Source organism: Hyla sarda, chromosome 6 (assembly GCF_029499605.1).
Source record: "Hyla sarda isolate aHylSar1 chromosome 6, aHylSar1.hap1, whole genome shotgun sequence".
Lineage (NCBI taxonomy): Eukaryota > Metazoa > Chordata > Amphibia > Anura > Hylidae > Hyla > Hyla sarda.
Genome location: NC_079194.1, coordinates 303,209,738 through 303,235,484, shown reverse-complemented (window position 1 = coordinate 303,235,484; position 25,747 = coordinate 303,209,738). Strand labels below are relative to the sequence as shown.

Here is a 25,747-nt window from a genome sequence, read left to right as displayed (position 1 = left end):
CAGAACAATGAACATTTGATGACTGTACATACAAACACATTGTTAGTCATGCGCTGCACATATCTGGCTTAGATACGCAGCCGTTCTATACAAAAGCAATGTCTGTAAATAATCAAATAAAGCGATACTTTAAATACATTTAGAAAGGTCGCTTTATGCCAGTGTTTCTCAACCAATGTGCCTCCAGCTGTTGCAAAACTTCAATTCTCAGCATGTTGGAAGTTGTAGTTTTGCAACAGATGGAGGCATCTTGGTTAGGAAAAACTGCTCTATGCACTGGTGTATCAATCAGACATTAACCAGCAGGGGGAGTGTATGAGACAAGAGAAAATCTCCTATCAATAGTACAGAGATTATGAAATCTGTGTTTGACGAGGAGTAGTAGGTTATAACTCAGGATCAGTACAGGATAAGTAATGTAATGTATGTACACAGTGACCTCACCAGCAGAATAGTGAGTGCAGCTCTTGGGTATAATACAGGAAATAACTCAGGATCAGTACAGGATAAGTAATGTAATTGATATACACAGTGACCTCACCAGCAGAATAGTGAGTACAGCTCTGGAGTATAATACAGGACATAACTCAGGATCAGTACAGGATAAGTAATGTAATGTATGTACACAGTGACCTCACCAGCAGAATAGTGAGTACAGCTCTGGAGTATAATACAGGATGTAACTCAGGATCAGTACAGGATAAGTAATGTAATGTATGTACACAGTGATCTCACCAGCAGAATAGTGAGTGCTGCTCTGGGGTATAATACAGGATGTAACTCAGGATCAGTACAGGATAAGTAATGTAATGTATGTACACAGTGACCTCACCAGCAGAATAGTGAGTACAGCTCTGGAGTATAATACAGGATATAACTCAGGATCAGTACAGGATAAGTAATGTAATGTATGTACACAGTGACCTCACAAGCAGAATAGTGAGTACAGCTCTGGGGTATAATACAGGATATAACTCAGGATTAGTACAGAATAAGTAATGTAATGTATGTACACAGTGATCTCACCAGCAGAATAGTGAGTGCAGCTCTGGAATATAATACAGGATATAACTCAGGATCAGTACAGGATAAGTAATGTAATGTATGTACACAGTGACCTCACCAGCAGAATAGTGAAGTGTAATACAGGATATAACAGGATCAAGACAGGGATAGCCAATGGTTATTGAGGGGCGTGCGGTGCCCGGTGTATTTTGCCCTCACCGTCTATCACTTCGTAGATTCTGTCACTTTTTGTGATGCTGATTTTACATCGCTGTAGAATTGCCAAGGTGATGGCAATGAATGGCTGCGTTATATAATCCCATTGTTACTGTTCCTGCAGATTTCTCTCCTTTGTTTATAATGCTGTGTGCGGAGATTTGGCATTATTCCCCAAGGGAATGGGAGAAATGCGGCTTTGTCTGTGAACCGACATGGAGATGTGCTGGGTGTTACCGCCATCTTTATATACAGAGCGAGCCGGTGAATAGAGCGGGAGCGCGTCCTTTATAGCGAGCGCCACGTTCTTTATGTCTCCACACAGGACTCCCCGTCCACCTCGCGCTCTGGGTCATTGGGGGGGGGGGGGAAACAAATATTTTAAGAGACGTATTGTTTGCTGCTGCGGGGAACTTGCAGTAATTACCTGTAATTCACAGGAACAACAGTTCACGGACGCGGATGGGAGAGAAGTTTCGACAGGCTCTGCGCACACGCTACCTTGACACTCAGAGGATATGGCAACTTCCTACACTTCCATTGTCTAGTCTCTCCAAGTTACTGCTTTGTTAGGTTTTTTAAAGTTATTTTTGTATTTTGTATCCTACGACCCTTTGCTATGTATGGATCCCACCATAAAATTGTGGTTGTTACAGTGTATCGGTAAAGGCAAGACAACATAGGGACGCTGTCTTAGCGCTTCTTCCTTCTCTCCACTGTAGGTCCCAATATATTATCCATAAGATGCTAATTGAAGCCCAGTCTGACCATCCACTCTGTGCCCCCTAGACTGCACCAGGCTATGTTCACACTATTAAAGTGTTCTACATTGGGGTTATAGATCAGCATTCTTGTAGAAAAAAATGTGCTGACATATACCGTGACGTAACTACGCTTAACCCATTGAGTTCAATAGACCAAACGTGGTCTATTAGTGACTACATTATGCTAAATGAACGCTACGGTAGGGCAGTGTTTCCCAACCAGCGTGCCTCCCGTAGGGCAGTGTTTGGCAGGGAACTGTATAGCAGTGTTTCCAAACAGGGTGCCTCCAGCTGTTGCACAACTACAACTCCTAGCATGCCCGAACAGCCAAGGGCTGTCTGGGCATACTGGGAGTAGTGATTTTGTAACCGCTGGAGGCACATTAGTTGGGAAACACTTTTCTATGTGTACAATCGTCTTTCGACTCTGACTATGGATGTCAGAGGACTGAAAGGTCGGGTGAGTGTTCCGCTGCAGAAAACATGTACAAGTATATTCTGTCCGGGCATGCTGGGTGTTGTAGTTTTGCAATAGCTGGAGGCACTGGTTGGGAAACACTGTTCTATGTGGATAATGGCCTCTCAACACTTTGTTTACTCTGGATGCCAGAGGAGAGAAGAGTCGGGCAAGTGTCCCCCTGCAAAATACCTGTACGAGTATATTCTGTCCAGGTGTGCTGGGGGTTGTAGTTTTGCAACAGCTGGAAGCACACTGCTTGGAAAACACTGCTCTATGGATTTAATGTAATCACTAGTAGACTATGTTCACACCATTGAAATTGGAATGCAGCTCATTTGTGTTTCAATGGGTAAGGTGACTGATGTGTAGGCGGGAGGAAAATTACCTAACACTTACAAACAAGAAACTATGGGATTTGTAGTTTGAGAGAATAAATTCCAACAGGAAATACCCAGTTCACAAAAAGATAGCCATAGATAGCCAACATAGCCATTTAGCCCCAAGACAAGCACGGATCCTTCCTAAGCATGTCCATTACTGGCTGGAGGGTGCATACTAAAAACACCTATGAGGGCTAACCTCTTTAACCAGTTTTGGGTTTTTTTTTGTTTTGTTTTTCCGCTCTGCACAACAGTGTAGATTTTTTCCTCCGGAGGGCATGGTTTAAAAATTACGCCAAATTATTCGTATATGTACTTTACCTCTGACCTAGTTCAGTTTATACCTATTCAAGAGGTGATTATTATTATTTTTTGAACAAAACATATGAAGCTGCTGGCACATTTATAAGAATTTTGTGCAAAAACTGCATGCACAACAGTTGCATCGTTCCTTCTACAAGTCAGTGGAGCCACAACCTGGGAATGTGATAGGGGATTATAGGTATATCCTGCAGCAAACCAAACTGTGGCACTTAGGACTTGAGGCATTGTGTCCTACACCTTTTGTGGGTCCAAATTCTGCACAGAATAATTTCTTAATATAACTAAAGGGGAGGCGCTCTGATTTTTTTTTGTCCTAATATATATTATAATTTTGGTTGCCTGCAGCTACCTCTAGGGGGAGCTAACTACACGTGGATTAATACAGTCAGTATTGCAATCAGGTTGAGCTGTATGGATGTGAGATCAGTAAGCTTCTCCTTTGTAGCTGCAGCAGGCAATCTTAGTGTCACAGTGAGCTGATGACGCAGCGCTTTGTTGGGTCCCATAGCATTCATGCACCCTGTCAGGTAGGTTGTCTCTTAGACACTTAACACAGCAGCAGCGCAAATGTGTCTTCTGTCCTCACCGCCAGACTGATTGCTGATGTCTGCGCCGATACGTAGTATCAAATTAATATTTAATTTCACTGACTGCAAGCAGAGATCCTGATGTTTTGTTTACACTTCTAGTTCCAATGCAGATTTGTAGCCACAAGTTGGCCCGGTAGCCTGACTTCATATCTCGTCCTCATGGGCTTGAATGGGAGATTACGACAAGTAGTTGCTGAACACCCTACTAAGGGTAGATTCAGGAGGACACCCTGATGTCATACACAATGGCATCCATCACCTATAGGCTCCCATATTCAAAAACGTGTGTATTTTTTTGCAGCATACCTTGGGATAGTATAGAATAGTTGACTTTACATTCTATCACACAACAAAACCATATAGTGACATAAAGTGGCCCTGGGGAGGCAAAAAGGACAGTGTTTTAGGTGAATGGGTGCCTACGGATACTCATAACGTATGTGCTGGCATGTTTCCTGGTGAATGCACTGTAGATCTACACTAATAAAGAAGTCACTTTTCTCCATTTGAAAGAGGAGGAGCCATGGGCCGCACTCTATATCAGAGAGGGGAGCCATGAACAGCAGTCTATGTGTGGAGTGTGGAGCCATGTGAAGCAGTCCATATTAGAAAGCAGGGCCATAAACAGCAGTACATGTCTAAGAGATGAGCCATGTGGACCAGTCTATGTGAGAAAGGGGGAGCCATTGGCAGCAGTCCATATGAGAGAGGAGCCATGTGCAGCATTCAATGTGTGAGAGAGAGGAGCCTTGTAAAGCAGTCTGTGTGAGAGGGGGGCATAAACAGCAGTCCATGTAAGCGGGCGGGAAGCCATTTGGAGCAGTGTATATGAGAGAGGGGGGGTGGCATGTGGAGCAGGCTATGTGAGATAGGGGGAGCCATTGGCAGCAGTCCATATGAGAGAGGAGCCATGTGCAGCATTCAATGTGTGTGAGAGAGGAGCCTTGTAAAGTAGTCTGTGTGAGAGGGGGGCATAAACAGCAGTCCATGTAAGCGGGCGGGAAGCCATTTGGAGCAGTGTATATGAGAGATGGGGGCCATGTAGAGCAGTGTATATGAGAGGGGGGGGCCATGTGGAGCAGGCTATGTGTGTGAGAGAGAGAGAGAAGCCTTATAAAGCAGTCTGTGTGAGAGAGGGGTTCATGAACAGCAGTCCATGTGAGAGAGAGGAGCTATATAAAGCAGTCAATGTGAAAGAGAAGAGCCATGTAGAGCAGTCTGTGCTAGAGATGGGTGTAGGAAGCAGTGTAGGTTATAATGGGTTGATGATTAATAATCTTTTTGAGAATGGGGGGCAATGGGGAGCAGCACTGTACGGAGAGGGTCCATGGGTAGCACTGTGTAAAGATGGTATGGGAGCAGTGTGTGGAGGGGATATTTTTAGTCTGAATTAGTGTTATGGTCTGGGGCCCCTGATGTGATCTCTATCTTCGTCCTCTGGTACAGTATTTGGTGTTACACTTTAACATATACGCTGGCGGTTTTCTTGGCGAATGCGCTGTAGATCTGCGCTAATAAATATTCCACTTTCCTCTTTCCAGGTTGGGATCATGACCTTTTTTTTCCCCAGATCTTTTGCTATTTTGCTGCACAGGACCTCAAAGGGAGCCCCCGCAGCAGCCGCCGCACCCTGGTGTATTAACCCTCTTGCTGCTGGGTAGGTAAAGTTACCATAAGGTTAATAAGCCCAACAAACCTATCCGGACCCTGGCTTAGTCTCGTGGTTACGACAGCGATTGTGTCCCTCCTGGCAGACAGCAGATAGAGGGCGCTTTTCCAGGGTCTGCTCAGACCTCCCCGCACAGCAAAGGGTTAACAGTCAGGCCGCGTCTTCCAGATGGTGTCTTACAGTAACACGACTCATATTGTTTAGATTATCCCACTGCAAATCCAAGTTCCTTATTTCCCTTTTATGGTAGTAAGTGTGGAAAATCGAGTCCAGATGTGCGCCGGCGAGGAGGACTGCTGGCGTCCCATCAGAACGCTCCTCTACACGCGTGATGGTACAGATAAAAAATACAGAGCGCGGTGTAGGATGTCGGCGCAATAACACCGATCTGGGCTGTGAAAGCAAAAACTCAGCCTTTTTTCTGCAATTTTTAGTTTTTAGAAGTCTCATTTATTTTTTAAAGACATCTTGTTTGTGTTGCTTATACATGGTGTTTGTTCATTGTTCATCGCATGCTGATTTCCTACACCAGTGGTCTCCAAACTGTTATGAGACTACAACTCCCAACATGCCCGTCATAATGTATGCTGAGCCCATTGAATTCAATGGATCAAGCATGGTCTGCTAGTGACTACGATACATTAGTTAAAGGGGTACTCCCCTGGAAAACTTTTTTTTTTTATTCAACTGGTGCCAGAAAGTTATACAGATTTGTAAATTACTTCTATTTAAAAATTTTAATCCTTCCAGTACTTATCAGCTGCTGTATATTACAGAGGAAATTGTTTTCTTTTTGAATTTCCTTTCTGTCTGACCACAGTGCTCTCTACTGACACCTGCATCTCTGCTGTCCATTTTAGGAACTGTCCGGTGGAGGAGAGGTTTGCTATGGGGATTTGCTCCTACTCTGGACAGTTCCTGACATGGACAGAGATGTTAGCAGAGAGCACTGTGGTCAGACAGAAAATAAATCCAAAAAGAAAAGAACTTCCTCTGTAGTATACAGCAGCTGATAAGTACTGGTAGGCTTAAGATTTCTTAATAGAAGTAATTTATAGATCTGTTTAACTTTCTGGCACCAGTTCATAAACAACAAAAAAAAAAGTTTTGCAGTGGAGTACCCCTTTAAAGGGGTTCTCCAGTGCTTAGACATTTTATCCCCTATCCAAAAGGATAGGGGATAAGATGCCTGATCACAGGAGTCACGCCGCTGGGGACCCCATGATCTTGCACGCGGCGCCCCGTTTGTAATCAGTCCCCAGAGCGTGTTCGCTACGGCTCTGAATGCCGGCGGCTCCGCCCTTCAATGCAAGCCTACGGGAGGGGGCGTGACAGCATTGAGGGGCGGAGCGTGACGTCACACGGGGGCGGAGGCATGACGTCACACGCCGTCGGCCCTGTGGTCGCCGGTAATTAGACCCGGAGCGAACATGCTCCGGGGACTGATTACAAACGGGTGCCGCGTGCAAGATCACGGGGGTCCCCAGCGGCGGGACTCCCGCGATCAGGCATCTTATAAGATGTCTAAGCACCGGAGTACCCCTTTAAGAGCATGGACTTTTCTCTATGGCAGTGTTTCCCAACCAGTGTGCCTCCAGCTGTTGCAAAACTACAACTCCCAGCATGCCCAGACAGCCAAAGGCTGGGAGATGTAGTTTTGTAACAGCTGAAGGCGCATTGATTGGGAAGCATTGCTTTATGTGGACAATGGCGATGTCAGAGGAGAGAAGAGTCGGGCAAGTGTCCCCCTGCAGAATACATGTGCTATTGCATTCTGTCTGGGCATGCTGGGAGTTGTAGTTTTGCAACAGCTGGAGGTCCATAGTTTGGAGACCACTGCTTTAGGGTATGTTACTAGTAACTACATAGTTGCAAGTATCATGGCATATATTTCTACAAACTTTTTTTTTTTTTTTTTTATGTAAAAGTTTTCATTCCTTGACAGGTAGCAGGTTTTTACGTGATCACAAATTTGTTGCAAGTAAGCTCTTGGCTTTAATTCTTTCTCCTTTGATAGAAAAAAAGCATAGAGATGTTTTCAACTTTATAACCAGATACAGAAGGTAGAATACACCTTGTCATTATAATGTTGACCACTAGGGGTAGAATTCCATTGTACGCTACAAATAGCCAAATTCGCACCCAGGAGATTTGTTGTTGCAAAAGTTTCTGTGACTGTCTCTTTTAGGGATTGCAAAATTTTGTGCAATGAATCTGCTTTAGCGCCACATCCGTCCACAGGTTGAGTGTTTTACTGCAGCTCAACAACATTGAAGTAAATGGTACATAGCTGCAATACCCCACACCACCTGCAGACAGCTGTGACGCTGTTTTTTTTTTTAGGAAGAAGGCGGCCATGTTTTACCAATCCTGTCGGAGACTGTGCTCCAGGTCTTCCAGATGTTCTTGTCATCTCAGAATTAGCTGGCTGTGCGTATTCTATTGGGTTAGAAAGAAAATATCCGCTGAGGCAGCAGAGATATAATTAGAATTTTCCTCCACCAGACGGAGTTTTATCCGTCTTCCCCAGCAGTTCGGTGGACATCAGACAAAATTATGTTTTTTCAGCTTCTAAAATTGAAACTTCACAATGTGTCTCGTGCTGTCCACCAGTCTGTGGAGCTCCCCCCCCCCCCCCAAACCACTGAAGATGTTTACTTATGGGGTTCCTGCTAATACTGAAAACTCCTTAAAGGGACAGTCCACTTTGGACATGATGCAGCTCACTTATGGCTGGGGTTGAGTGATTAGTACTGCTAATGGAACTGCTCAGCAAGTGCAAGAACAGGGAGTGATAGTACAGGGATGGTGCAGGGACAGGGCTGTAATAGCACAGGGATAGTGCAAGCACAGGACAGATAACTCCAGGGATAGTGCAGGGATGGTGCAGGGACAGGACTGTAATAGCATATGGATAGTGCAAGAACAGGCAGTAATAGTACAGGGATAGTGCAGGGACAGGGCAATAATAGTACAGGGATGGTGCAGGGACAGAGCACTAATAGTACAGGGATGGTTGAGGTACAGTGCAGCTCTATTCACCTCCCAATGGTGCCTTTAGAATTCTATATACTGCAGAACAGAACCCAAGAGAGAGAGAGAATTTTGACAGATAGCAGCAGCAGCAATATACAGATAGAGCTGGAGGGGTCAAACTACTATATATCCTGCTCCCATTGAGATAGCTGCAGCAGTATACAGATAGAGCTGGAGGGGTATAACTACTATACATCCTGACTTCATAGAGATAGCAGCAGCAGTATATAAATAGAGCTGAAGGGGAGGTGTTTAACTACTTTATATTCTAATCCCATAGAGATAGCAGCAGTATACAGATAAATCTGGGAGCTATCAGGAGGGATCTGATGTAACAAGCAGCGATCCTGATAATGCTATTCACTGGCTGGAACGAATTCCAACATTGGGGAGGGGTGGGGTGCCATTTCTCTATTTGTCTCAATCAGCAGAAAGGCTGTAGGGTGATCACTTGGGATCCCACATGACAAGAGAGCAGGGGCCACGCACCGAGCCCTAGTGTACGGCCTCACCTGTGCTGTCTGTGTCCTGTGCACCGCTCTCCCCCCCAGGATCTGGAGTGCCCCCGCTTTTGGGGAACGGAGAGGTCAGGGAGGTCAGTTTTGAGTAAATGTGCTGACTGAGGCAGCTTTGGAACAAATGGAAACACTTGAATTTTGGAGCTGCTATCAGATTTTCGGACAAGCACTTCTCCAGCTGTCTACTTGGCAGCCGTCGCCGTGTTCCAGCGTACAAGTGTATTCAGGAGAGGTAACGTCTGAGTGTTACGATGTGATCTGCACTGGAGAGGCTGGGTATAAGGCTCAGCGTACAGCCATCATGGTCATTTATGTAACCTGGGGGGGGGTGTGCATAAAATTCAGAAAGGTCATGTCTGGCAGCAATGGTTGCTACCAGTGGGTGACGCTGCCAGATCTCCATGTTGGGATCTGAAGGTCTAGAGTAATTTTTCCTAAGTAGTGTGCCTGGCTCTCCGCGCATGCTGGGAGTTGTAGTTTTGCAATAGCTGGAAGGACACTGGTTGAGAAACACTGATCTATGTGTAGAATGGTCTCTTTACTCTAGATTAACTCTGGATGTCAGAGGAGAGAAGGGTCGGGCAAGTATCCTCCTGCAGAACACGTGCTAGCGAATGCCTTCACATATACTGTAGCTGCATCTCTGTATAAAAAAAAAAGTTCTGCAACTTTCTAAACTTTGTGTTCCAATTCCTAACCGTTGTCAAGATATCTGCTTGCAGTCAGTGAATGGGATTTCAAAGATTCCCTTTAAGGGTATGTTCACACTGAGGAATTGGAGAGGAATTTCCACGAGTAATCTGCTCGCTTTTTCCTCTCCAAATCATTCAGCAGTGAAATCCCCATAGAATTGTACAGAATTTCTGCCCCTCAGTTCACACTGAGGAATTTCCTCAAGCAGAATTCTGACGAGGAAGTCTGTTCCGCTTGAAGAAAGAACATGTTCTTTCTTTCAGGCAGAATCAGCGTCGTTCTCCCATAGAGATCAATGTTATATATATTTTTTCAGTCAGAAGCATTTCCACGGGGAATTCGCACGGAATTTCTGCATAAAAAATAAATAAATTTATGAATAGAAATACTTGATACTCCTCCTCCGCATGAAACCTGCATTTCCAATTCCACGCGAAATCTCTGTGAGTTCTTGTGTAAAAGTAACAATATTTAGAGGCAGAAAATTTCTGCTTGAATTCCCCCCCAATTCCTCAGTGTGAACATACCCTAAAGAAATTGTCTAGGAATAGAAATCCATGGCTGCTTTGTTTTGAATACAGTGCTACTCCCAATTTCCATGGCCTGTTCCTGATATTGCAGTTTATCTCCAATAAAATTGAACCGTACTACCTATGTAACTATGTAATAGTAAATGGGGCTGAGCTGCAATACCACACATGACCTGTGCACAGGGGTGGCGCTGTTTTGGAAGAAATCAGCTATTGATAGCTCTATGTCAGGCCCAGAATAGCAGACATGGGGAGATAGTTGGTAGGGATACCTGTCTCTTAGCTAATGGCTCGTTGCAAAGTTATAAAATCCTGTATTACTACTAAGCTCAAGAGTTGAAGAGGCTGAGCTGCAGTATGCACACCTTGGGGGACATGTATCATTATTTGTGTATGGTAGAAGCAGTTTACCCCTTTTCCCGAATTCTAAATTTTGCAGAAGCGCTAAATTTATCAATCAAGCGCAATGAGCTTCATAAATTGCGGGTAAATATAGTCATCTCCTCAATCCACTCTTTGGAAAATAGAATCAATGATTTAGTGCATCTTGCTACGTTAAGTCCAAGATGGCTTATATTTGCGCAAAAAAACTGCTCTTGCGGCAAAATTTTTGGTGTAAAAGGAAAAGTACGCAGTTAATAAATCCATGTGTACTATAGATGTCACTCCAAGGTACCCTGATTCAGCCACATCTGGAGGACATGCTCTACCAAAACGTGCGCAAAAAAAATGCGCAAAAAAAGGGCTTGCGCAAAATTTTGCGCAAAAAAAATACACACAAAACAGGGGTAAAATCTTTGATACATGTCCCCCCTTCTCCCTACCCTACTTCTTCTAAGTTTGGCTTCCAGCACTGAGCCCTGTAGGGCAGGGAGGGGTGGGGGAAAGAGGAGGCAAGCATGCTTGTTGTCCAAATTGTTGCAAGAGTTTCTCAGGCAGTCTTTTTATGTAGATGCAGGAGAAAGCCAAGCCCCCATGCGATGACCTGGCTTTGTGACATCACATCACAAAATGTTATTATCTAGTCTTTGCCACTTGCCCAGAGTACCACTTTAGGGTACGTTCACACGTACAGGATCCTGCGCAGATTTGATGCGCAGGATTTGTAACTGCCGATTAGAAGCTGTGCTCAGTCATTTAGTTTACATTGAGATCTGCAGCAGAAAATCCTGTGCATCAAATCCTGCGCATCAAATCTGCGTACGTGTGAACGTACCCTTAATCTTCAATAAAGGGGTATTCTGGTAGCACAAAATTGTATTAAATAAAACTACCGCCCCAAGATACATAACTTGCTAATAAAGTGTTATCACAAATTGTACTAGCTTCAGCATGATTTACACCAGACAGGAAGTTATGTAGTCCTCTCATTGTGAGTTTGATGTTGTCTCAGCAGCTTCCTAGACTCTCCCTCTATCCTGACAGGAAGTTGTGTTGTTCTCTCATTGACTGTGTGTGTTGTCTCAGAAGCTCCTGGCTCCTCCCTTTCCCCTGACAGGAAGTTGTGTAGTTTTCTCATTGTCACTATGGTGTTGTCTTAACTGCTCCCTGAATTCTCCCTCTGTCCAGACAGGAAGTTTTGTAGCCTCTCATTGCCAGTGTGGTGCTGTCTCTCCAGCTTCTGGCTCCTCCCTCTCTCCTGACAGGAAGTTGTATAGTCCTCTCATTGTCATTGTGATGTTGTCTTTACAGCTCCTGGCTTCTCCCTCTCACCTGACAGGAAGTTGTGTAGTCTCATTGTCAGTGTGGTGTTGTCTTAACTGCTCCCTGAATTCTACCTGTGTCCAGACAGGAAGTTGTGTAGCCTCTCATTGCCAGTGTGGTGTTGTCTCAGCAGCTCCCCGCTCCTGCCTCTTTCTTGACAGGAAGATGTGTAGTCCTCTCATTGTCAGCGTGGTGTTGTCGCTCTATCCTCTTCTCTAACAGTAAGTTGTGTAGTCCTCTCAGTCTCAGTGTGGTGTTGTCTCAGCAGCTCCTTCCTCTCTCCCCTTCTATATTGTGTGCTCAGTATAAGATAAATGGTGTATAAAACCTTTCTGTAGAATGTCTGATATGTAAGAAGAAATGTCAGCTGCCTGGGCAGCAGATGCCACAGATGAAAGCGGCATGGTGTGCGGCAGGCGGTGTACGGCAGGCGGTCTCTGGCTTGCTTTTGGAGCGCTCTAATATAATCAGACATGACGCTGATGGAGATTACAGGCAGTAATTGCATCTTCTCCTTTGTGCACCCAAACCTTTTAGGCTTGTGTTGTAGCAATGATGTCTTTTTACATAGTGTATTTGTTTCCTAGGCTAATGCGATATACTGTATAACGTTTCACCCACACGATAGATGCGCCTGGCAGGATTGTTTATTATTTGAGCTGTTTTGTACCTCATGGTACGTTCTGGGCATACTGGGGCCTAAGGAGACCTTTAAAGGGGTACTCCACCCCTAGACATCTTATCCCCTATCCAAGGATAGGGGATAAGATGTCTGATCGCAGGAGTCCCACCGCTGGGATCCCCGTGTTCTCTCCTGCAGCCCCCCGAGTCATCAGCTCTCCGAAGCTAGGTTTGCTCCATGGCTGATGACTCACGATACAGGGACCGGCGGTTTGTGACGTCATGGCCCCGCCCCCTTAATGCAAGTCTATGGGACAGGTTGTCACAAACCACCGGCCCCTGTCATCAGCCACGGAGCAAACTTAGCTTCGGAGAAGTGATGACTGCAGGAGAGATCCTTGGATAGGGGATAAGATGTCTAGGGGCGGAGTACCCCTTTAAGAATTTAGAGCAGTGTTCCCCAACCTGTGGCTCTCCAGCTGTTGCAAAACTACAACTCCCAGCATGCCCAGACAGTCAACGACTTTGTGCAGGATCCCCATAATGTCACTCTAGAACCTTATTGGGCTTCTGGACAGGCCTAGGACAAAGTCAAACTGCAGAATCTTAAGCAATCCTTTCCCAGTGTGCCTCCAGCTGTTGGAAAACTACAACTCCCAAAATGCCCAGACAGCCAAAGGCTATTTACAGGATCCCCATAGTTTATCCTAGGCCTGGCCAGAAGCCCAATTAGGTCATAGGGTAAAAGTCAAACTGCAGAATTTTAAGCAGTCTTTCCCAACCAGGGGGCCTCTAGCTGTTGCAAAACTACAACTACCAGCATGCCCGGACAGCCGTTGGCTGTCCGAGCATGCCGGGAGTTGTAGTTTTGCAACAGCTGGAGGAACACTGGTTGGGAAACAATCTACAGAATACAGCTAAAGCTGTCAGGTCCATGCTCGGAGTTGTAGTTTGGCTGTAGTTGGAGAACACTGAAAAAATAATTCATATGTAAAAAGAGCATCTCCTGGAAAGCCAAGTGATTGTCACCCAGCTTTTCCAGTCACAGATATAAGAAAAGATTGTTTAACTACTTGAAAGTTTAACTAAAGGAATTTGTTTTTCCTGAAGTTTATAGGGAAAAGTGGTACTGTGCTGTGCAGGAGGGAAGAGACAAAGAAGTGGTACTGTACAGGTATAGGGAAGAGACAAATAAGTGGTACTGTGCAGGCATAGGAAAGACAGAAGTGGTACTGTGCAGGCATAGGGAAGAGAGAAGTGGTACTGTGCAGGCATAGGGAAGAGAGAAGTGGTACTGTGAAGGTATAGGGGAGAGAGAAGTGGTACTGTGCAGGCATAGGGAAGAGAGAAGTGGTACTGTGCAGGCATAGGGAAGAGATAAAGAGAGGTGATACTGTGCAGGCATAGGAAAGAGACAAATAGAAGTGGTACTGGGCTGTGCAGGAGGGAAGAGACAAAGAAGTGGTACTGTGCAGGTATAGGGAAGAGACAAAGAAGTGGTACTGTGCAGGCATAGGAAAGACAGAGAAGTGGTACTGTGCAGGCATAGGGAAGAGAGAAGTAGTACTGTGCAGGTATAGGGAAGAGAGAAGTGGTACTGTGCAGACATAGGGGAGAGAGAAGTGGTACTGTGCAGACATAGGGAAGAGAGAAGTGGTACTGTGCAGGCATAGGGAAGAGATAAACAGAAGTGATACTGTGCAGGCATAGGAAAGAGACAAATAGAAGTGGTACTGGGCATAGGGAGGAGACAAAGAAGTGGTACTGTGCTGCGCAGGAGGGAAGAGAGAAAGAAGTGGTACTGTGCAGATATAGGGAAGAAAGAAGTGGTACTGTGCAGGCATAGGGAGGAGACAAAAAAGTGGTACTGTGCAGGCATAGGGAAGAGACAAACAGAAGTGAAAGTTGTACTTATTTAGTTGAGCGCCTTTCCCTCTTTATTCTGGATTTAACACAATAAGTTACATTTAGTATAGAGAAACAGAGAAGTTGTACTGAGCATTGTTCATTTGCACAGAATAGCAACAAATACTGAAAATTGAAGAACAAGAGAAGCAGTACTGTGTATTGCTCATCTGCACCAAACAGTGGAGGATACTGAGGTACTGGGCACTGTTCTTTTTCTATAGAATAGGAACATATATTGAGAATTGTAGGAGAAGAGAAGTGGTACTGTGCACTGTTTATTTGCAAAGAATAGCAACAGATACTGAATATAAAAAAAGCAAGAGAAGCAGTACTGTGCATTGTTCATCTGCACAGCATAGCAGTAGGTACTCAGAATTACAGAACAAGATAAGTTGTACTGTGCTCTGTTCACCTGCTCAGAATAGGAAGATTCTGAGAATTATAGGACAAAAGAAATGGTACTGTGCACTGTTCATTTACACAAGAGAAGTGCTACACAGCAGTACTGTGCACTGTTTATCTGTAAATAACAACCAGTATATATAGAAAATTACAAAATGATGCTGAAAATGGCAGAACAAGAGAAGTGGTACTGTGCGCAGAACAGCAACAGATGCAGAGAACTACACAGAATAGACATTTTGAGGTATCTAGATGTATAATATTCGGTTTCTTCCTTCTTTTTTTTACATCTGGAAAAGCTAAATATCAACCAATGTGTCACCCAGCTTTCCCAGAATCCTGAATGGAATATCTATAGTAATACAGTATCCAGTATCCAATGTATCTTTTGCTATATTTATTAATCAAAAGATAAGAAATCCGGGGTGACAATCTTTCTAATGGCAACCATATTGGCTGTCACCCAGCTTTTCCAGAAGCCTGAATGGAATATCTGTAGTAATACACATATGCTATATTTATTATTCAAAAGACAATAAATCCACCTTACCAATGGCGACCATATAGGTCACCCAGCTTTCCAGTAAGCAGATGTAATTTGTGCACAGCGCCCCCTATAGGTGCTGACTGTGAAGCTGTTGATATGTATTCAGACTGAGTGTCGCTGGTCCATGGTGGCTGCTCTGATGCTGGGAGGCCGCTGTTTTCCGACGCTCTGCACATTATATCTGTGATTCTCCTGTGGCTCCATATTAAATTATACAGGCGACCAGTCAGAGCTGCCAGCGAGGCTCGTCTGCCAGAGACGCTGGGATTTAGTGTCCCTGTGCAGCATAGTCCTTCTCCTCGCCATTGTCCCTGACCGTCATTTAACCATCACTCTATGCACAGAAAACATGCCCCTGGATGTACAATGGGTTGCGGTGCTCTGTGTTCTAAAGGTAAGGTGCCATATTATTGGGGGGGGGGGGGAGCACATACTTATCGTGATGTCACTACCCAAGGGTCCTTTATAGCGCTATTTGTACAATTGCGCCAAATTTAAAGAGGCGGCATATGAGAATTGAGAGGGAAAAAAAGTCAGTGATCGCCAACGTTCAGCTCTGCGGCTGTTGCAAAACTACAACATTATCAGTGTTCCTGCAGAACCTAAATTTAAATGTAGCAGAGTTGAGTTTTCTATTTTGCCACAGTTAGATGTCAGGACACAAGGTAAATGTGCACAAAGAATGAAAGAAAGCTATGCGACCTATTCATCTCTTCTATATTTATATACATAGGTGCTGGGTTAAGCATCAAACTTTTTTTGTGGGGAGGGGGGGGGGGGGGGCTGAGCTGTATACCATGATGATAAATTCAGCTCTGCTACATCCTGTTGCAGATTTGTGTGGACTTAATACACAAACCATAGCGGACACAACCCTGGCTAGATGTAGCGGTACTCACAGATGTACTAGTGCTTACTTAAGGTTGCATTGTACATTGGGTGACAAACTCAGCTCTGCATCATTCAGGTGATCACTTTACTGGTTCTCTAATGCATGAAGATAACTAAATAATGTTTTCTGCATTCTGCCTGGGACATCATGAGGTGGTCTGACAAATGTCAAACTCAGCTCTGCTGTTGTAGTAATGGTCCCCATAGCCTTTTATTGGAGTATATTTTTGGTTTTAATAGTTAGACGAGATGCTCTGCCTGTACTGTACAGGTTTCCTTTACTCATAGTAGAAGATGAGACAGATGAAAAAAGGTAACACAGGACTGGGAGGAGCAGACTACACAGGAATTGATTGTAGTCTGTAACCATGGAGACACATAGGGTCTGCGTCGGAGCTGTGTGTCTCAGGATCACTTTTGGGAAAGGTTCCCCAGATGACACAAAGGCAGTGGGTGTGAGATGATAAATCATCTTGTATAGTCTGGTGTTCATTGTAAGACTAACATCAATGGAGTGCTACACTGAAGCCATTTCACTCAATACATTTGGCGGTGTGCTGCTTTATACGGGTACTCCGGTAAAAAACAAATGTTTTCAAATCAACTGGTGCTAGAAAGTTATACAGGTTTGTTAATTACTTCTATTAAAAGCCCCTTTAACTCCAATGGCTTCTGACTGAGTGCAGTTGCTTTAAAGGGGTACTCCGGTGGAAAAGAAATGTTTTCAAATCAACTGGTGCCACAAAGTTATATAAGTTTGTTAATTACTAAAATGTAAGCATCTTAATCCTTCCAGTACTTATCAGCTGCAGTATGCTCCACAGGAAGTTGTGTAGGTCTTTCCAGTCTGACCACAGTGCTCTCTGCTGCCACTTATGTCCTTGTCAGGAACTGTCCAGAGTAGGAGAGGTTTGTTATGGGGATTTGCTTCTACTCAGACTGGAAAGAACTACACAACTTCTTGTGGAGCATACAGCAGCTGATAAGTACTTTAACAGAATTGAGCTGCAATACCAAAAACAACCTGAGGACAAGTGTGGTGCTGTTTTTGGAAGAAATTTTCTGTTTTTCTAATCCTGTAAAACCCATTTAAAGCACTCTGAAACCATAGCAGCTAAATGCACTAATTGGATTGCTGCTCTGAAGCCACTGTAGTTAGTGCACTCAGTGGAATGCCACTCGGAAGCCATTGCAGCTTATAGACTCAGTCTGAACCCATTGCAGGAATGCACTAATTGGAGTGCTGCACTAAAGCCACTGCAGGTAATGCACTCATCCAATAAGTACATTACTGCTATGGTACAGAGCAGCATTCTACTCAGAACATTTGCTGCAGTGGCTTTAAAGAAGCACCCAAGTAAGTCATTGAAGTGCTGCTCTGAAGCCACTGTAGGTAGTGCACTCATTGAAGTGCTGCTCTGAAGCCACTGCAGGTAGTGCTCTCATTGAAGTGCTGCTCTGAAGCCACTGCAGGTAGTGCTCTCTCATTGAAGTGCTGCTCTGAAGCCACTGTAGGTAGTGCACTCATTGAAGTGCTGCTCTGAAGCCACTGCAGGTAGTGCACTCATTGGAGTGCTGCTCTGAAGCCACTGCAGGTAGTGCTCTCATTGAAGTGCTGCTCTGAAGCCACTGTAGGTAGTGCACTCATTGAAGTGCTGCTCTGAAGCCACTGCAGGTAGTGCTCTCATTGAAGTGCTGCTCTGAAGCCACTGCAGGTAGTGCTCTCTCATTGAAGTGCTGCTCTGAAGCCACTGTAGGTAGTGCACTCATTGAAGTGCTGCTCTGAAGCCACTGCAGGTAGTGCACTCATTGAAGTGCTGCTCTGAAGCCACTGCAGGTAGTGCTCTCATTGAAGTGCTGCTCTGAGGCATTTATCATCTATTGCTTTCAGTGGAATGCGCCTCTGAAGGCAAAGCAACTAATGCGCCCCTTGTGGTTTGCTAATTCCGGTTATCAGCTCTAGATGTGTCGGGCTGGGGTCAGTGTTATGCGGAGGCTCCATTCAGTGAGTCCTGTGGACTCTAAGCCCCTCCCCCCTGATATAATGACGTCATCTCGTGCTCTGTTTATCTGTTAATACGAGTCCTTGCCCCACATAATGGCTGCTTCTCTGGGAAGCAAATAGAGATTTGTCGAGTAGTTTTCATATTTACTTGGCAGGGAATCAGCAGATAATGGAATAGGAGCGACATCCCTGTGCAGAGTCATTTCCTGAAAAATACTTCAATTAAATGAGAATCTCAGTGTTGTCCGCAGCGAGCCGGTGTATCAGGCGGGAGAAACCGGGGGGGGGGGGGGGGGGGGGGGAGGGGATACTGGAAACGGCGTCTTCAATGTGGAACCAGTGTTATAACAGTACTACCATTATCAATGCTATCAATATCCCCCATTATCAGTGTCCGGACAGTATTACCATTATCTATACCATCAATATCCCTTATTACCAGTGTCAGGACAATATTACCATTATCTATACCATCAATATCCCCCAATAACAGTGTCATGCTAGTATTATCATTATCAATGCCATCAATATCCCTCATTACCAGTGTCAGGACAGTATTACCATTATCAATGCCATCAATATTCCCCATTACCAGTGTCATTACAGTATTACCATTTTCAATGCCATCACTTTTTCCATAGTGTCAGGACAGTAACCCCTTTATAAATGCTATAATAGCCCCCCATTACCAGTGTTAGGATAGTACCCCCCTTCATTAATTCCATTATAGTGCCCCCATTACCAGTGTAATGACAGTATAACCATTATCAATGGAAGTATCATGCACCCATTAGGAGTGTCATGACAGTATAACCATTATCAATGCCCCTAATATTCCTCATTACCAGTGTCATTACCAGTACCATCAAAATCAATTCCATTATAGTGCTCCCATTACCAGTGTCATAACAGTACCATTATTATCAATGAAATCATTATCCGCTTGTGTCAGTACAGTACCCCCTTTATAAATGCCATTATAGTGCCCCATTACAACTGTCAGGACAGTATTCCCTTTATAAGTTCCTTCATCTTTGTGCCCCATTACCAGTGTCAGGACAGTACTTTTTTTTTATTTTTTATAACTGTTTATATACAAATTTTCACATTTTAACATGAATGTGATAAAGAAAGCAAAGGTACAAACATAGATACATAGAAACTGTACTCCTTTGATCATTACCATCATAGCCCCATTACCAGAACAGTACTTCCTTTATAAATGCCATGATAGTGCCTCTATTACTAGGAGCATGACAATACCACTTTTATCAATACACCCAAAGTGCACCAATTACCAGTGTCACCACAGTATCCACCCCGACGCCCCCTCCCTGGATCTCCCAAGGTCTCAAGTGCGATCAATTCGTAAATGAATGTTGACCATTGCTGTAGTCCATCTAACAAAAAGTTTAAAAATGCTTAAATAGTTTTGACTAAAAGTATACAGCTCCTATACAGACTGCAAACAAACCCTGGGTAGTCTGAACCTGCTTACAGATTGTTCTCCATCCATCATCTACTTATTGCATAGCCTTTTTGAATGCATGTTAGATCAGACTACATGTAGTCTGTTACCATGGAGACACGTAGGTTTGTATAAGAGCTGTATATACAAAACAGTAGAATACTTTATCCTCTGTGCATTATTTTTGTGGTCATATCCTGAAACCTCCTTTTTTCTTCTTTCCAGTATCCGATCTCCAAGAAGAAGGAATCAATGCCATCAACCTGCCCATGAATCCGATTCCTTATGAATTGGACCCAGAGGACACCATGCTTGGTGAGTTATACCCCCGACCCGGGGAATTTGCGCACTATTGATCATGAGTTATATAATATGTGGTTTTTGTTGTTTTTTTGGTCTAAAGAGGAGAATGAGGTGAGGACCATGATTGACCCCTATTCCCGAAGTGACCCCCGGCTGCAGGAGCTCATGAAGGTAAAAAACTTATTGACAGTTTAATTTTTTAAGCTTTTTTGTGTTAAAAAATTCGGGAACTTTTTTTTTAAATACTTTTGGGGGAAATGTTATTAGACCTTGTATAGAGGAGGAGACCTAAATCTGACCATATCAGTTAGATTAGTGAAAACAATTTACATGAACATCCATAGCAAGACGTGTTTCACATACACCTGCAATTAAGAAAGGGTGGGACACTACCCGAAACGCGTCTTGCTATGGATGTTCATGTAAATTGCTTTTAATAAACTATGGTTTGCTAATTAAGAAAGCATCCCATGATCTTAATTTTTACTGGATAGCGCCACTTTGGAGCATTTTTTCTTTTATCTTCACTTGCCTAATTACTGGATCCCGCATAAAGGGGTGATATGCATAACCTCAAGGGTTAGTCCAGGTGAGAGTCCATAATTCAGGCCCTCACATCCCCCTTTCTACTTGCAGGATTACACAAGGCGCTGCCCTTGCCATTTTTCTATTTTCTCCCAATTACATTATCCGTTAGATTGGCATTGGCCAAACCAATATCAGCGGAATCAGCTAACTATCTACAAAAGTCTACAAACTGCGGACTTCCAACTACTGTATTGCAAAACTACAACTCCTAGCATGCCCGGACAGCTTTTCTGATGTATTGGGCCTGGTGTATTGTGTTTTATTTTTTTTTATTTTTATGGCAATTTTTATAAAATTTCCCCTCAAGTGCATGAATGTGTTTAACCCCTTCCCCCTTATTTTACCTGAATTTTTATTTGCAGCTTATGTTTTCTTCCCCTCCTCTAAGAAGATTAAATTGGGCAATAGTTTTTTGGCATTTCACCATACAATAAAGCTCACATTGAATTTGATCCTGAGGGGGTTTAGCAGCAATTGAACAATAACTCCCAGCAGTGACTACTCCCAATATTGTGACATTTCACACATCTGCATTGCCTGATAATTTAGCTTTTAACTGGCATTGCATAACAGATTTAGCTTCCTATATAATGGCCACCACAGACAATGGCGCTTTTTACACGAATAGCTGGAATATTTTCTGGCCTTTATTCTCTTTGTATGGGACTGTGCATTAAACAAGTCTCCTATACCAATGCGGTAGAATTTTCTAGGCAGACATTAAGTACCAGGCGTTCCTTCCCGTGATCCTGCACTGTGATTTGAATGCCATCCGTGTAATGTCTTTAGAAAGTGATAATAATCATTGCATTAAAAATGGGCCGATGCGCTCGAGGGGTCGGCGGAACAAACTGTTGCCGCAACCTCTAGGCAATTTGCATATTATCTAGTAAAGCGTTTGCTTTTGCTTAAAAGGATTTCTCCCATGGAAATGTAGAAAGCATTTTCCCTCAATATGAGACATCGGTTCATGTGTGTGACTCTGTCTGCCCAGGTTCTAATTGACTGGATTAATGACGTGCTGGTGGGAGAGCGAATAATCGTGAAGGACCTCGCCGAGGATCTCTACGATGGGCAGGTCCTGCAGAAACTCTTTGGTAAGTGACAGATTGAAATATGAAGAGTTTAGGAACGGCTGAGTGAAAACATCTGGGGTCTGTGTCACACGTTCACAGTACCCGGCAGCAGCGTCATACACGAGTCATCACCCCGGTAATCTGCAGCAATAGAGAATCATCATGCTGCGCCAAAGACAAACACTGGGAAAATGATCACGATTGGCTAGAACACAGGGTAACATTACAGGTGGTCTCCATGGGGGCAGATATCAGAACATCATACATTGTATCCGGTGTCAGGACATTATACATTGTATCCGGTGTCAGGGCATTATACATTGTATCCGGTGTCAGGGCATTATACATTGTATCCGGTGTCAGGGCATTATACATTGTATCCGGTGTCAGGGCATTATACATTGTATCCGGTGTCAGGGCATTATACATTGTATCCGGTGTCAGGGCATTATACATTGTATCCGGTGTCAGGGCATTATACATTGTATCCGGTGTCAGGGCATTATACATTGTATCCGGTGTCAGGGCATTATACATTGTATCCGGTGTCAGGGCATTATACATTGTATCCGGTGTCAGGGCATTATACATTGTATCCGGTGTCAGGGCATTATACATTGTATCCGGTGTCAGGGCATTATACATTGTATCCGGTGTCAGGGCATTATACATTGTATCCGGTGTCAGGGCATTATACATTGTATCCGGTGTCAGGGCATTATACATTGTATCCGGTGTCAGGGCATTATACATTGTATCCGGTGTCAGGGCATTATACATTGTATCCGGTGTCAGGGCATTATACATTGTATCCGATGTCAGGGCATTATACATTGTATCCGATGTCAGGGCATTATACATTGTATCCGGTGTCAGGGCATTATACATTGTATCCGGTGTCAGGGCATTATACATTGTATGCGATGTCAGGGCATTATACATGGTATGCGATGTCAGGGCATTATACATTGTATGCGATGTCAGGGCATTATACATTGTATCCGATGTCAGGGCATTATACATTGTATCCGGTGTCAGGGCATTATACATTGTATCCGGTGTCAGGGCATTATACATTGTATCCGATGTCAGGGCATTATACATTGTATCCGGTGTCAGGGCATTATACATTGTATCCGGTGTCAGGGCATTATACATTGTATCCGGTGTCAGGGCATTATACATTGTATCCGGTGTCAGGGCATTATACATTGTATCCGGTGTCAGGGCATTATACATTGTATCCGGTGTCAGGGCATTATACATTGTATCCGATGTCAGGGCATTATACATTGTATCCGGTGTCAGGGCATTATACATTGTATCCAATGTCAGGGCATTATACATTGTATCCGGTGTCAGGGCATTATACATTGTATCCGATGTCAGGGCATTATACATTGTATCTCATCTTAGTACGTTATACGCTGTATCTCATCTTAGTACATTATACATTGTATCTCATGTTAGCACATGGGAGTTGTAGTTTTGCAACAGCTGGAGGCACACTGGTTTTGAAAAAAAACTGTATTATACATTGTTTTAGCAGCTTTTAACTCCAGTTTAAGTTCCTTTCTATAGGCATAAGTATCATTGACAGCTCTTCTGACATACACGGTGCTACAGTCATGGCCGTAAATGTTGCCACCCCTGAAATTTTTCTAGAAATTGAAGTATTTCTCACGGAAAAGGATTGCAGTAACACATGTTTTGCTATACACATGTTTATTCCCTTTGTGTGTATTGGAACTAAACCAAAAAAGAAGGAAAGAAAGCAAATTGGACATAATGTCATCAAACTCCAAAAATGGGCTGGACTAAATTATTGGCACCCTTAACTTAAAGGGGTATTCGGGAAAAATATTTTTATATCAACTGGCTCCTGAAAGTTAAACAGATTTGAAAAATTACTTCTATAAAAAAAATCTTAATCCTTCCAATAATTATCAGCTGCTGAAGTTGAGTTGTTCTTTTCAGTCTGGCAACAGTGCTATCTGCTGACATCTCTGCTTGTCTCGGGAACTGCACAGAGTTGAAGAGGTTTGCTATGGGGATTTGCTTCTACTCTGGACAGTTCCCAAGACAGGTGTCATCAGAGAGCACTTAGACAGAAAAGAACAACTCAACTTCAGCAGCTCATAAGGATTAACATACTGAAAGGATTAACATTTTTTAATAGAAGTAATTTACAAATGTGTAACTTTCTGGAGCCAGTTGATATATAAAAAAAGTTTTTTCCTGGAAAACCCCTTTAATCTTTGGTTGCGCACCCTTTGGAAAAAATAACTGAAATCAGTGGCTTCCTATAACCATCAATAAGCTACTCGCACCTCTCAGCCGGAATGTTGGACCACTCTTCCTTTACAAACTGCTCCAGGTCTCTCTTATTGGAAGGCGCCTTTTCCCAACAGCAATTTTAAGATCTCTCCACAGGTGATCAATGGGATTTAGATCTGGACTCATTGCTGACACTTGAGATCTCTTCAGCACTTTGTTTCCATTCCTTTGTTTTTTTGGGGTGTTTTTTGAGGTATGTTTGGGGTCATTGTCCTGCTGGAAGACCCAAGATCTCTGATGCAAACCCAGCTTTCTGACACTGGGCTGTACCAAAATCCATTGGTAATCCTCAGATTTCATGATGCCTTGCACACATTCAAGGCCCCCAGTGCCAGAGGCAGCAAAACAACCACAAAATATCATTGAACCTCCACCATATTTCACTGTAGGTGCTGTGTTCTTTTCTTTGTAGGCCTCATTCCGTTTTCGGTAAACAGTAGAATTATGTGCTTTACCAAAAAGCTCTATCTTGGTCTAATCTGACATTTTCCAAAAAAGGGTTTTGGCTTACAAGTTCATTTTGGTAAAATGTAGTCTTGCTTTTTTATGTCTCTGTGTCAGCAGTGGGGTCCTCCTGGGTCTCCTCCATAGTGGGGTCCTCCTGGGTCTCCTCCATAGGGTTTCATTTCATTTAAATGTCGATAGTTCGCACTGACACTGATGCTCCCTGAGCCTACAGAACAGCTTTAATATCTTTGGAACTTGTTTGGGGCTGCTTATCCACCATCCAGACTATCCTGTGTTGACACCTTTTATAAATTTTTCTCTTCCGTCTACGCCCAGGAAGTTTAGCTACAGTGCCATGGGTTGCAAAACTTCTTGATAATGTTGCGCACTGTGGAAAAAGGCAAATCTAGATGTCTGGAGATGGACTTATAACCTTGAGATTGTTGATATTTTTCCACAATATTGGTTCTCAGGTCCTCAGACAGTTCTCTTCTCCTCTTTCTGTTGTCCATGCTTAGTGTGGCACACACAGACACACAATGCAAAGACTAAGTGAACTTCTCTCCTTTTTATCTGCTTTCAGGTGTGATTTTTATATTGCCCACACCTGTTACTTTCCCCAGGTGAGTATAAAGGAACATCACATGCTTGAAACAATCTTATTTATCCATAATTTTGAAAGGTGCCAATAATTTTGTCCAGCCCATTTTTGAAGTTTGGTGACATTATGTCCAATTTGCTTTTTTTCCTCCTTTTTTGGTTTAGTTCCAATACACACAAAGGGAATAAACGTGTATAGCAAAACATGTGTTACTGCAATCCTTTTTTGTGAGAAATACTTAATTTTCTTGAAAAATTTCAGGGGTGCCAACATTTACGGCCATGACTGTATAACCTCTCCCTGATCCCGCGCACACAGGTTTCTCTAGCCCTCGACTCTTGTTCTGTAATTTTCCATATAAAATCTGAGATCCTTTCAAGCCGGTGATAGAACCCGGCAACCCTGTCTGTGTTTAATATGAGGATCATTGATTTCCAATGCAATATATCTGCCTGTAGATGGGGCCGAAAAATACATCTGAGCTTTCAGTGTGTCTTCCCCCTGCGCGCCATGGCTTTCATCTCTGTGTCCTCGAGCCGCTCTCTCCAGCTCTCCAGTGTGCACAGGGCCACAACTCACCACTCCAGATTATTTCCTATAGATTTCTATATAATAGTGTTACTTTTTAAGGCTCCAAGCCTTCATGGGATACAGAAACCCATTC

General features: G+C 43.6%; 1 protein-coding gene and 1 long non-coding RNA gene across 3 annotated transcripts in view; one reads left to right on the top strand and one right to left on the bottom strand.

Annotated features, from left to right (window-relative positions):
- Positions 1-25,747, bottom strand: part of LOC130277347 (uncharacterized) — a 111,144-nt gene that overhangs the window by 19,009 nt on the left and 66,388 nt on the right. The gene's annotated exons all lie outside the window — the stretch shown is intronic.
- Positions 1-25,747, top strand: part of PARVA (parvin alpha) — a 55,328-nt gene that overhangs the window by 13,909 nt on the left and 15,672 nt on the right. The window contains exons 1-4 of one of the 2 annotated variants that reach the window (XM_056527978.1): positions 15,505-15,761; positions 19,957-20,046; positions 20,135-20,205; positions 21,617-21,719. In XM_056527978.1, the coding sequence (XP_056383953.1) occupies positions 15,704-15,761; positions 19,957-20,046; positions 20,135-20,205; positions 21,617-21,719 (322 nt within the window). In that variant the 5' untranslated portion in view covers positions 15,505-15,703. Of the gene's footprint in view, positions 1-15,504; positions 15,762-19,956; positions 20,047-20,134; positions 20,206-21,616; positions 21,720-25,747 lie in introns of those variants that run through there. The other variant, XM_056527979.1, reaches the window with a different exon arrangement.